Here is a 12,456-nt window from a genome sequence, read left to right on the forward strand (position 1 = left end):
AGGCAGAAATATTATCTTCCATTTTATTCACTCTATCAATGGTGTCTCCCGTTATTTCTTCCAAGTTTTTAATTTTCTTGTCCATTTTGTCTTGTCTTTTCATCATTTTATCAAACATAATCTTAATATTTTTAATATCTTTTAATACTTTTAATTCATGCATTATTTGCAGCAAAGATTTTTTTATGTCTCCAATATCACCTCCAACCTCTTCCTGTTGCTCTTCTTTGTTTGTCTCTTCATCTGATTTATCCAGAGAATCTGATTCCACCTCATACTCGCTTTCACTTTCAGTTCCGATCATAGCTGGGATTTGTAGTTTGGGTTGCTCATGTTTGCGCATGCCCCTTGCTTCACGCATGCGCAATTCCTGGTGCTCTTTTTTTTTTGGAAATGGTTGATGTTGCCACAGGTTCCTGTTCTGTATCGCTGGAGGTTAAATGCACTTGAGCCCAAGGCTCTTTCATGGCTGCCGGCCTTGATTCTTTTCCAACTTGTGTTGTCTTCATAGTAGTAGTTTTCTTCTGCTTCTGTTTTGGAGACATATCTTAAGACAATCCTCAGTAGTTTACAAGTAATTTTAAAAAAGTATTTACTAACTTTTCCTCACTTAAACATTATTTTATTGGTTCTTTTTACGGGAGAGCTGGATTTCCTCGTCTCGATCCTACGTCATCACGTGACGTCCCCCCACCATTTGAATACTGATAACCAGTAGATCTCACCATGCAGCAACCAAGTATTTGTTTACCTTTTTCAACATTTTTTACCTCTAACCCATTTCCTTGCATTTCTGAAATGCTTATAGCAGTTTGAAGTCGCACCTATTATCTGCTGACCATAAAAAACAGACAATGCAAGGGCTCCTGGGTTTCAAATGATCCAACTTTATGCAAATTCTCCCAAACGTTTAAAAAACAATTTTCAAGACGGAGATGATGATAATAATAATAATAATAATAATAATGGTTTTATGGTGCTCATTAATGATGGGATACAATCTATATGCTGTTTAATTATGGACAGTGTTAGCATGTTTATTCAATGAAATGAGAACTATAGCACATGTATGTACAACAATACAATACAGGTAACTCTGGAAAATGGATGTTTCTGACTTAAGAAAATTTTGGATTAGACAGTTCTTAGGAATAGAACCCTTACATAACCTGGGGATTGCCTGTAGTTCATTATGCAATTCCAATAGACTAGTTCTATTTTTCTCCATTTGATTTACTGATATACTGATAGTGATTTTATTTTTGTTCCTTCAACTCTCTTTTACTCCCTTAAGGGAGTCATGCAGCAGCTGGGTTGTAAGTCTGGGCATCCAGCAATTCAACCAACTATTTAGCAATGGAGGTATACTCCAGGGAAATTTTACATCTCTATGTCAGATATGAAGAGAACAAGGATCACTGGAAATTAATCAATGCAGAAACTCAGATTAATATGATGGCCCCAGTTTACATTAAATTCCTCAGAATAGTTGTGAACTGAATCCATTCAGCTGCTGATCACCTTAATCAGTAACTCTACAATTAACTGGATTAATGGATTTACTGGCTTAAAATGGTTAAGTAAAATGCTTTTTAATTTGCAAGTAATTTTCAAACTATACAGTTAATAACAGTAAGCTAGAAAAGATTAAAATGCAGAACCTTACCACATCTTGATAAAATGCACATGTTCAAAGGTACCATTAATAGAAGCACACATCCCAGCATAATGAAAGGCATTTGATATCCAAATAATTGATATAAATAGCCTCCGATTGGTGGACCCAGTGATAGGCCAAGTCCAGTGAATATTTCCAGAGATCCCTAAGAAAAACACAGTTTGGAGTTTGTGTTACTGCATCTTCTATTTCTGGAAATACAGACATCATGAGAAGCAACGTCAGAACAGGCAAATAGTTCATTCTCAGAGCCAACCTGCAGAGAGGAAGTGGAAGAGCTCGTGGCCTGATGCCACGAAAGTAACCTCCTCCTTAATGCCAACAAGACAAAGGAGATGATTATCGACCAGAAGGTCACGCCACCCTTTACATCGGCCACTCAGCACTGGAAACTGCAACGCACACAGAATTTTGGAGGAACTCAGCAGGCCAGGCAGCACATAGGAAAGGGGTACAGTCGACATTTCGGGCTGAAACATCGACTGTTTTCTCTTTCCCTAGATACTGCATGCTGTGCTGAGTTCCTCCAGCATTTTGTGTGTGTTGCTTGGATTTCTAGCATCTGCAGATTTTTCTCTTGTTTGTGAGTGGAAACTGCAACCAGTTTTCAAACTCCTGGGAGTGCACATCTTCTCACAGTCCCAGAGCACTTCCTTCATAATTAGGAAAGCTCACCAATGCCTCCACTTTCTCAGTCTGAAGAGAGCTGGACTATGCACATCCATATTCACACCCTTCAACAGATGTGCAGTAGAGAGCATCCTAATATACTGTATCACTGCATGGTACGGAAACTGGATTGCAATGGACAGAAATGCTTTACAATGGGCAATCAAAACTGCCCAATGCATCACCGGCACCAACCTACCTGCCATCAAGGATATCTATGCAGAAAGATGCTGGAAAAAGGCCACCCACCCAGCTCATAGACCGTTTATCCCAATCCCATCGGGGAGAATACCAGGATCACCATACTCAGAAACAGTTACTTTCCCCAGGCAGCAAGGCTGATCAACAACTCCCAAGTGTCGAAGTTTAAAGTAAATTTATTATCAAAGTACACACATGTCACCAAATACAACCCTGAGATTCATTTTTGTGATTATTTAGAAAAAACCGGTCAGCTTGTGGTGGAGTGGCACCAGCACCAACTTCGATGCAGAAGGTCCTGAGTTTGAATCTATCCGGGTCCCAACCTGGGCAGGAGCAATATCTGCCCAGAAGAAAGGCCTGGCAATCTACCTCTGTACCTTGCCACGAAAACCCTCCGGACGACTACGGAGTTGCTATGAGTCGATGGCACAGAATAACAAGAAACATAATAGAATCAGTGAAAGACCGCAGCCAGCAGGATGGACAAACAGGCAATGTACAAAAGACAACAAACTGTGAAAATTCAAAACGAAAAGAAAATAAATAATAATAATAATAATAAATAAGCAGTAAATATCTAGAACACGAGGTGAAGAATCCTTGAAAGTGAGTCGATAGGTTGTGGAAACAGCTCAGTGATAGGTGAGTGAAGTTATCCCCTTTGGTTCAAGTGCCTCATGGTTGAGGGGTAATAATTGTACCTGAACCTGGTGGTTTGGGTCCTGATGTTCCTCTACCTTCTTCCTGATGGGAACAGCGAGAAAAAAGCATGGGGTGCCTAATGAGAGATGCTGCTTTTCTGCGATGGCACTGTGTACAGGTGTGCTCAGTGGTAGGGTGGGCTTTACTTGTGATGAACTGTCCATTTCTTTTTGTCAACTTTTCCATTCAATTCCATTAGTGTTTCCATACCAGGCTGTAATGTAACTAGTCAATATACCCTCCACCATACATCTACGGAAGTTTGTGAAAGTTTTAGATGACATGCCGAATCTTCGCATGTGGTGATTTCTTTGTAATGGCACCTACGTGCTGGCCCAGGACAGATCCTCTGAATTAACACTGAGGTATTTAAAGTTGCTGACTTTCTCCATCTCTGATCCTCCAATGAGGACTGGCTCATGGATCTCCAGCATCTCCCTCCTGAACTCAATGATCAGCTCCTTGGTCTTGCCGACATTAGGTAAGAGGCTGTTGTGGCACCACTCAGCCAGATTTTAAATCTTCCTCCTATATGCTGATTCGTCACAACCTTTGTTTCAGCTACCCACTAATCCACCCACCACTGCTACTTTATCATTTCCTGTCAGTCACCTTATGTACCTAGTGTCGCTTTATGTATAAATAATCAATCTATGTATCTAAGCTATCTTTTATATATTTATTGTGTTTTTTTTATTATTGTGTTCTTTATCCTAGTACATGCTGCATCAGATCCAGAGTAACAATTTTGTTCTCCTTTAAACGTGCATACTGTAAATGATATTAAACAATCTTGTACAGGTGTGACTCATTCATGGATAATTGAGAACCTGGTTGGTTACATGACTGCCGACTGGTGGTGTAGAAGCTTCAACACAAGAGTTTGAGGCAAGTGCTCCCGGGTTTGAATCCAGCCGGCTCCTTGCACGCTTTCCCCTCCTGCTGAGTTTAACATCAATCTAGCAACTTGGCCTTGTAAAAAAAAAACCCACACACGCAAAATGCTAAAGAAGCAGCAGGGTTGGCATCTGATGTGCCACAAGGTATGGACAGGAATAACATTTCCTGTATGATGACTGCAACGAAGTCGTACCCTGTGCTGCCCTGACAGCCACTTCTAGGAAATGTGAGCTGAAAAAATACTGTATCATATATTATATCGGAGGAAGGCGGCTCCAATGAACAATGCAACCAAGGGAGATATATCTTCAGACAGTTTACAAAACTACTTCTTTTTCGTCTTTGTTTTCTTTCAAATGTGGTTCTGCTACCGTTGGAGCCCGTGATCCACATCTTGGCGGTGTGTTTTCGGGCCCATTGAGTGATCTGGTGCTTTGCTGTCTCCAAGGGTGTTTGGTGAGGTTTCAAGGCCAAGAAGCCTGGAGACAGGGCTTGAGCCCATGATTGACTCCGTTTCTCGCTGATCTCACCGATTAAAGTGCCAAGGATGATTGAAATCACTGAGGCAAATGTGGAAGGCCAGCAGGTTTTCAGCGCTGTCCACCAGCCTCTTGCTTGCTGCTGCCGGAGGAAGAAGTCTGGTGTGACGGTCTCCCTCTCCCTCTTGCTCGCTGCTCCTGGAGGGAAGTCCCTGCGTTTGAATGGTCTCTCTCTCCCTCGACGCTGTTGGAGGATGGTACCAGAGTCCTGGAGTCTTTGGCAAACTTTAATTGATGCAATTTGTGGATTTGACTCACATTAGGATGCATTTCTCGTCTCTGGTTACTCCTTTTCCTGTTACTCTTTATGTGCTATTTTGATCGGAGTGGCCTGCAGATAACGAGGCTAGATTGAACTGAACTGAATATGCCTGGACTTCTCTGATGACTCTGTGGGTTGGTGTTTTATATTGTATTTTTTGCTCTCTTTTTTTTTGCCAATTTTGCAATTTGTTATTTTGCATGTTGGGGGTGGGGGGAGAACCTTGATGCTTTTCTTTGAATATGTTCCATGGTTTTCCTTGTTTCATGACTACCTGTGGGAAGATGAATCTCAGGGTTGTATACTGCATACGTACCTTGATAATAAATGTACTTTGAAATATAGCGGTATTCAGATTGTAACAGACCTTTGGCCCTCTGAGTCAATGCTGACCATCATCCAGCCATTCACACTACCATGCTGATTCTCTTTTTGATTCTCTCCACATGCTTGTCAACTCACAGATTCAGTCTACACTCTGTAGGCAATTTATAGTTGCTAATGAGCCTGTGAACTTGATATCTTTGGGTGATGGGAGGAAACCACCGCAGCCACGGGAAGAAAATGCAAAGTCCACAAAGACAGCACCAGAGGTTGGGGTTGAATCTAGATCACTTAAACTGTAACAGAGCTTGAACTGAACTCTACAGTTCAGTAAAAGTCACTTCCCTTTTGTGGCACAAGACAAAAATTAAAGAACAAACTGAAATCTGGAAAACATTTTCATAAACCATTTTGACTCTATATAATTAACATGTGCACAATGTAATAAAACTTTTCTTGACCTGTTAGCAGTGTATTATTATCATATTAGGATTAGTTTTAAATTTCTTATTACCAAGACTGTAGCAACATTGTTTGGAAAAGTTGCAGCAAGAATAGAGAACGAGGCAGTGGAACTTGCAGCAAACCCCACTGCATCTGCTGATCTTACGATGAAACACAAAGAGATAAATATGGGTCCATCTGGAGCCAAATTCAGTAAGCTGAAAAGGGAAATAAAAACTGACATCAACTCCTGGGAAGGATTACTATATATTTTTCATTATTTTCACAGATAGGCTTTGTAAAAATTCAGTGAATTCATTTCAGTTTTTTATATATGGTCATATAGGTTTACTTCAAATATATCCATCCATTTCTTATGTTACAGCTTCAGGCTGCAAGAATGCTCAACAAATTTCAAACTGCCATTTAAAACACTCAAAAGAGCCAGCTTCAGGTAACCTTGCCTGTAAACTCATGCCGTTCATGTAATGAATCAAATAGCCAAAATGCATGGTCCCTTTAACAAGCAAAATTTAATTTACACAGGTGAAATGAAGAAATCTCTGTGTAACATTTGTGCTGCCAAATGTCAATTAAAACACATGTTTCAGTGAAAGGGAACTTGAATTGCAACTTAAAGCAAATGTTTTTGGCTTTTTCAGTATCTCATAATGACAGATAATAAATTTAAGAGCACTAAGATAGATTCTGTACGACAGTATCATAGAAGTGTACTGAATAATGCAATAAAAACTATTTATAGATATCTGAAGTACAAAGTGCAATCTCAAAGTATATTTATAATCAAATTATGTATCAGATCCTATCTTGAGATTCATTTTCTTGCAGACATATACAGGAAGGGAAAGAAATACAGTAGATTTCATGATACATAAATCTAGAATGACAAGCGCCAATGTGCACAAGACAAATTGTACAAATATTACAAGAAACATTGACAACAGGAATTAAGAGTGCTTCTAAGTGAATTTGTAGGTTGTAGAATCAGTTCAGGGTAGTGGCGATGAAGCTATTCATGCTGGTTTAGGAAACTGATGATTGAAAGATAATTATGGTTCCTGCTAGCCTACAAAGTACCCAGGATATCTTTAGGGAGCAGTGTCTCCAAAAGGCAGCGTCCATTATTAAGGACCACCAGCACCCAGAGCATGCCCTTTTCTCACTGTTACCATCAAGTAGGGGGTACAGAAGCCTGAAGGCACACACTCAGTGATTCAGGAGCAGCTTCTTCCCCCCTGCCATTCGATTCCTGAATGGACTTTGAAGCTTTGGACACTACCTCACTTTTTTTAATATACAGCATTTTAGTTTTTGTACATTTTTTAATAATCTATTCAATATACATAATTGATTTACTTGTTTATTATTATGTTTTATTTTATTTATTATTATTATTACTTTTTCTTTCTCTGCTAGATTACGTATTGCATTGAACTGCTGCTGCTAAGATAACAAATTTCATGTCACGTGCCAGTGAAATAAACCTGATTCTGATTCTGAACCTGGTTGTGTGGGACCCAAGAGTCCTAGGTAATAGCAAGAAGAGGGCCTGGCCTGGGTGGTGGGGGACCTTATGATGGATACTGCTTTCTTGCACTGACTTTGGCCTGACGCTGATGGTATCGAATGACCATGGAATTGAACAGGTTTATCGCCAGAGTCAGTGGTGACAGGTAGAGCATGCCCAGAATCCAGTGCCAACCAGAGACCCAGGATGCTGTTGAAGGGAGATGAAACAGCTGTGGCCATCCTGGGAATGGAGTGGAGTGAGGTGAGGGCTGGTGCTGAGGTCTATCAGTAATGAGGACCTCAGGGGTCAGTAACCTTGAGATGTGAAGAGGTGATGATTGAGCAAGCTTAGGAGAGAAACTGGTGACTCTAGGGACAGGGCGTGGGTTGGATCCTGGGAGATGCGACTTTGTGGCCAGGGATCATGGAGGAGGTCAAGATCTTACCAGGACTCAGAGAGCTGATCAGAAATTGAAGGGGTGACTGGAATTCAGAGGTGAGAGGTGTTAAGTAGAATTGTGGGGATTGATTGAGAGCCAGGTAGGTAATGACGACTTGGTATGATGACGGAGGGTTGGGCGGATTCCATTCCGAGTCTTAGGGTCAGCAATCATACATAATGGAAACTGGCCTTTCAACCGAGCTGCATCCACCACACATTTACACTAATCCTACTTTAATCCCTTATCTTGTTCTCCCCACATTCCCATCAGCACCCTCTTGGTCATACCACTCATGTAGACACCAGGGATAACTTACAAAGGCCAACAAAGCAAACAACCCGGCCATCTTTGGGACGTGGGAGGAAATCAGAGCACATGAATGCAAGCCGCATGTGCCACAGGATAAACAGATAGCGCCTGAGGCCAGGAATGAACTTGGGCTACTGGTGTTGTGAGATATGCTAAATAGAACATGGCAGAATGTGGATTCAATGAATAATAAATAAAAAACCATTAAAATTCCATGTAACAGGATGTTTTAGAACCAATGTTTACACCTGGGAATTAATCCTCATTTATTTAGGACTTTGATACTTAATGCAGCATCATTAAGACATTAAGACCACATGCGGTCAAACGCAATCACCTGACTTTAAGTAGAAAATTATAGTTATGTTAATTAATATTCATAATTTCATTATAACTTTCTTTCACCTGGTCATTTGCTGAAATACACAAATGATTATTAAATTACTTTTACAGATTGTTTAACACAGCTACAAATACATCACAATCTGAATCACCAACATACAACCTCAACAAGATAGGAAAGAAAAAATGCTTTAAACAAGTGTCTTGTTAGAAACTTACCCAAAGAGAATAGTGCAGCAACCGGAAATAAACATACCAGCTACAAACATAAATTTTGCACCAATTTGCACAATCTGCAGGGAAGAAAAAAACAAGTTAGCAGGTCATTCAAATGGTCAATTGAACAAAGGCTTATCATCTTATGTTTAAATGAACAATTACAGCCACAACATGAGCAGCTTTCAAACCATTGTTTAATGCTCAGGTTTTGTAAATTGCTAATCCCCAAATATAATTGTAATTGAATTATAATTATAGTAGCCTCCATTTCAACGAGAAGTATACCCATTAGTATATTCCTCAGCAATGCACAAAACTTTGGAATGACTCAGCAGGTCAGACAGCATTTATGGAGGGAAATGGACAGTTGACATTCCTCACATTGGTTAACAATTGGCCAAGAGACTACTTTAAAATGCAATGGAATTAAATCAAGTTTCATAAACCTCTGGACTAGCAACTGCATCTTAACAGACAGCATTAGGTCACATTTTTACCGCTTCACCTAGATTCTACAGTGTCTTACTATGATTCCCACTTGTAAGATAAATGGGAATTGATCATTTCCAAAAGCAATTAAGGAATCTTGCGCTCCATGTCCTTAGGTAGAAATGCTGCTTAGTCACTAGTATGTGCTCTAAAGGACACATTAACTTGTGAAACTAAAACCAATGTAACAGAAAATGTATTGTCTGGGGTGTGTACAGACAAGAAAGGGCTAATGTGTAATGCTTATAGGCAGCACTGAATTCTACTTGTTAGAACAATAGCTCTCCTAAGATTTGGGAGATTTTTGGTTTATTGTTGTATTGGCTAAAATGTATTTAGACTGCTTCCTTATAGAGATAGCAGGAAATAAAGCAAATTTGCAGTGAATTAAGACATAATAATGTCTTATTTTCTACACCAGATTTTAAAATGTAACTATAGCCCTGGACAGATTTTATAGGACAACAAATAATGGCTGATGTTTCCCAACTTCATAAACATTGTAAAAGAGTATCATTATTCTAACATTCAATCAATCAAGACCACAGAAAAGTTAGCTGCAAGCCATAAAATCCCAGTGCATATCAATTTACCAGAAAAAAATATTATACTTACATATTTTCCCATTATCAGTGAAAATATTAAATTGAATAAAGAAAAACAACCAAATATCATTCCAACAATACTGGCGCTAACTCCTTTAATTTCTGCCTGCAAAGAGAGGAAAGAATAAATTTATGATGCATGATTAATAAACTGCTGATTGTTATGGAGTATTTGCAATCTAACTGTAAATCTTTCCCACCCCTATCCATCTACAAAGATACTCATTTGCGACATGATGAACCTGATATTTGATAAGTAGGTCAATGAGATACATCTCACCATAGACTAAGCTTTCTGCATCACCTCTAAATCAGATTCTCCATTCTCAGAAGTTCCTCCAAGGAGATCTTAGAATCTGATTTTTAAATATAACCATATCAATTTAAATAGCCTGAGCCAAATGATTCATAACATGCGTATTTGTTTCACTCCCAAGCGGAACGTTCAATCCCATATTCCACCTACAAAAAAAATCCCTACATATAACATTGCCTACCTCAGCTCAGCTTTACCTCATCCACTACTCTAAACCTTAGTTTTGCTCATCATCTCCACGCTCCAATGCTCTGCCCACCATCCTCCAAACCACTGACTGCCTGTAACGTGATGGCATTCAGGGCTGCAATGAAGGTCCTCCATCTCTGGCAGTGTTCAGGACTTCCTTCATCACATCAGTAGCTTCCCCTTGGTTTTCATTACTGTCAGTCATGCAAGTCCCAGTTGGAGCCTCAGGAATACTGTTGCACTCAGATATAAGGATTCTTCATTGCTGCTTCCATGACAAATTTGTTTTACCAGTTAGATGTGTTAGCCCTGAACCTGGAAGACCATAGTCTGTCCTCTACCCTTTGACCTGTTTGGCATGGGTGACCCCACCAAGAGCCAAAGCATAAATCCCTGACTCTAGCCAACATAGCTCTGTGGGTCATTGAGGCTTGCAAGCCTCCAAACTGCGATCAGGTTGTGGTCCTCTTGGAGGTCCAAACCTCTAGGACATCTAAACCTTCTGCAGGTGTACATAGACTTGTCAAAATCCCTGGCCTTGCTAAAGACAACACAGCACCCCTGGCCTTGCTGACTTAACAAGTCTCCACAGTCTTATATTATGCGATAGCCTGCTCCACTTTCATGACCATTCCTAAAATCCAACTCTGACCAAACTTATTATGTGTGGCACTTCCACCACCCTTTCCATTTTTTGTATTAGTGGATTGCTTGTGTGATTCTTCTACATAAGTGGGCAAGCTCAGGTAACCCATGGGATTACTGATAAACACAAATTAAACAGATAAGAACAATCTCCCTGAAATGGCTGGAGCAACAGAATAGTGGGAACAGGGCATAGACAGGATGGATAGTCAAAACTCTTTTTTTCCCTGGTTGAGGGAAAATAAACAAGGCATAGGTTAAGGAGGGAAGTAGCTTAAAGAGGATCTAAGGGCAAGTTTAAAAAAAATAAAACAGAGAGCAATTGATAGCTGGAATGTGCTGGTGCAGGAGCTGATTGGATCAGATAGAATTTTTTTTAATGTTTAAGGGATAATTCGAAAGACACTTAAATAGGCAGGGCAATGAAGGGTACAGTCCTACTGTAGGGAAATGAGATTAGTGTAGATGACCTGAAAGGATAATGTGGGCCAAAGGGCCTACTTCTGGCCTGTATAACTAGCAGTCTGTATACATGATTGAGCGCAACAAAGGTTCACCAGAACAATTTCTAAAATGGGGGCAGGTTTGTTTATTAAGCAGCCTGGACCCGTGCCCTCCAGAATTTAGAAGAATGAGAGACAATCTCATTAAAACATTAAATACTTAAAGTGCTCGACAGGAGAGATGCGGAGATGATCAATCATTCAGGACAAAGGATAGCAAATCTTGGAAACTTTTTAACCAAGGACACTCAATTACTGACTACTTTCAAGACCAAAGTTGATTTATAGTTACTAAAGGAAAGAAGAGATACGGAGTTAGTAAAGATGCTGAAGTAACGATCGGTCAAAATCTTTTTAAAAAGGTGGAGCAGGCTCGAGGAAATGAATGGCCTGTTCCGCTTTCTGATGTCCTTATGACACAAAATGATGCAGAAATGGTTATTATTATATTTTGGTCAAGAGAAAAAAATCTACTGCATAGCATTCAGCTCATGAATTTCCATGTAATATTATTCACATCAATAGTTATTAAACCATTCCATGAGTGCAATATCCTTAAACTGTAAAGCCTATCGAGTCTATTGACCCAGCACTGCTTATCAAACTAACTCCAAGATCAAACTTTCTAAAGATTCATGAATAGTTTTCACAAATGTTTTTTTTAAAATTACTATCTAAATGCTAATTACCTCTTTTGGAAAGAAAGGTCCTAGAATCGAATAACAAACCATGGAGCTGAAGTTTATTGATGCTGTAGATACCAGTGTGAAAATCTGAGATTTTGTCCATTTCGTTGACTCTTCCCTTGAATTCTCATTTTGATCACCTGTTATGGAGATAAAGTAAGAGATTAACGTCAATTTCCACAAGCTGCACTGGATTATTGAAGATGTAGGCTTCATTTACTGAAGGCAACGGTGACAAAGAATCCTTAAAAAAGTGTAATGAAGATCAGCAAACAGTGAGCATTGACTTGAGTTGCAACAGACAATGGATGCTAGGATATGCAGCAAAAATAAAATTGCTAGAGGAACTCAGCAGGTCATGTTGTATCTTCGGAGGCAAAGTGTGGTTAGGATCTGCATCAGGACTGACTGTATTGTACTAAGTAGGAATCAATAAGATCCAAGTTCCCCTTTTTAAA

General features: G+C 39.6%; 1 protein-coding gene across 2 annotated transcripts in view; it reads right to left on the reverse strand.

Moving 5' to 3' along the window:
• Positions 1 to 12,456, reverse strand: part of slc18b1 (solute carrier family 18 member B1) — a 29,426-nt gene that overhangs the window by 14,048 nt on the left and 2,922 nt on the right. For both annotated transcript variants that reach the window (XM_059982424.1, XM_059982425.1), the window contains exons 2-6: positions 12,002 to 12,138; positions 9,670 to 9,765; positions 8,566 to 8,639; positions 5,793 to 5,940; positions 1,667 to 1,823 (exon numbers count right to left, since the gene is read on the reverse strand). In XM_059982424.1, coding sequence (XP_059838407.1) covers positions 1,667 to 1,823; positions 5,793 to 5,940; positions 8,566 to 8,639; positions 9,670 to 9,765; positions 12,002 to 12,138 — 612 coding nt within the window. The remainder of the gene's footprint in view (positions 1 to 1,666; positions 1,824 to 5,792; positions 5,941 to 8,565; positions 8,640 to 9,669; positions 9,766 to 12,001; positions 12,139 to 12,456) is intronic.

This window comes from Hypanus sabinus, chromosome 10, assembly GCF_030144855.1.
Source record: "Hypanus sabinus isolate sHypSab1 chromosome 10, sHypSab1.hap1, whole genome shotgun sequence".
Classification (NCBI taxonomy): Eukaryota; Metazoa; Chordata; class Chondrichthyes; order Myliobatiformes; family Dasyatidae; genus Hypanus; species Hypanus sabinus.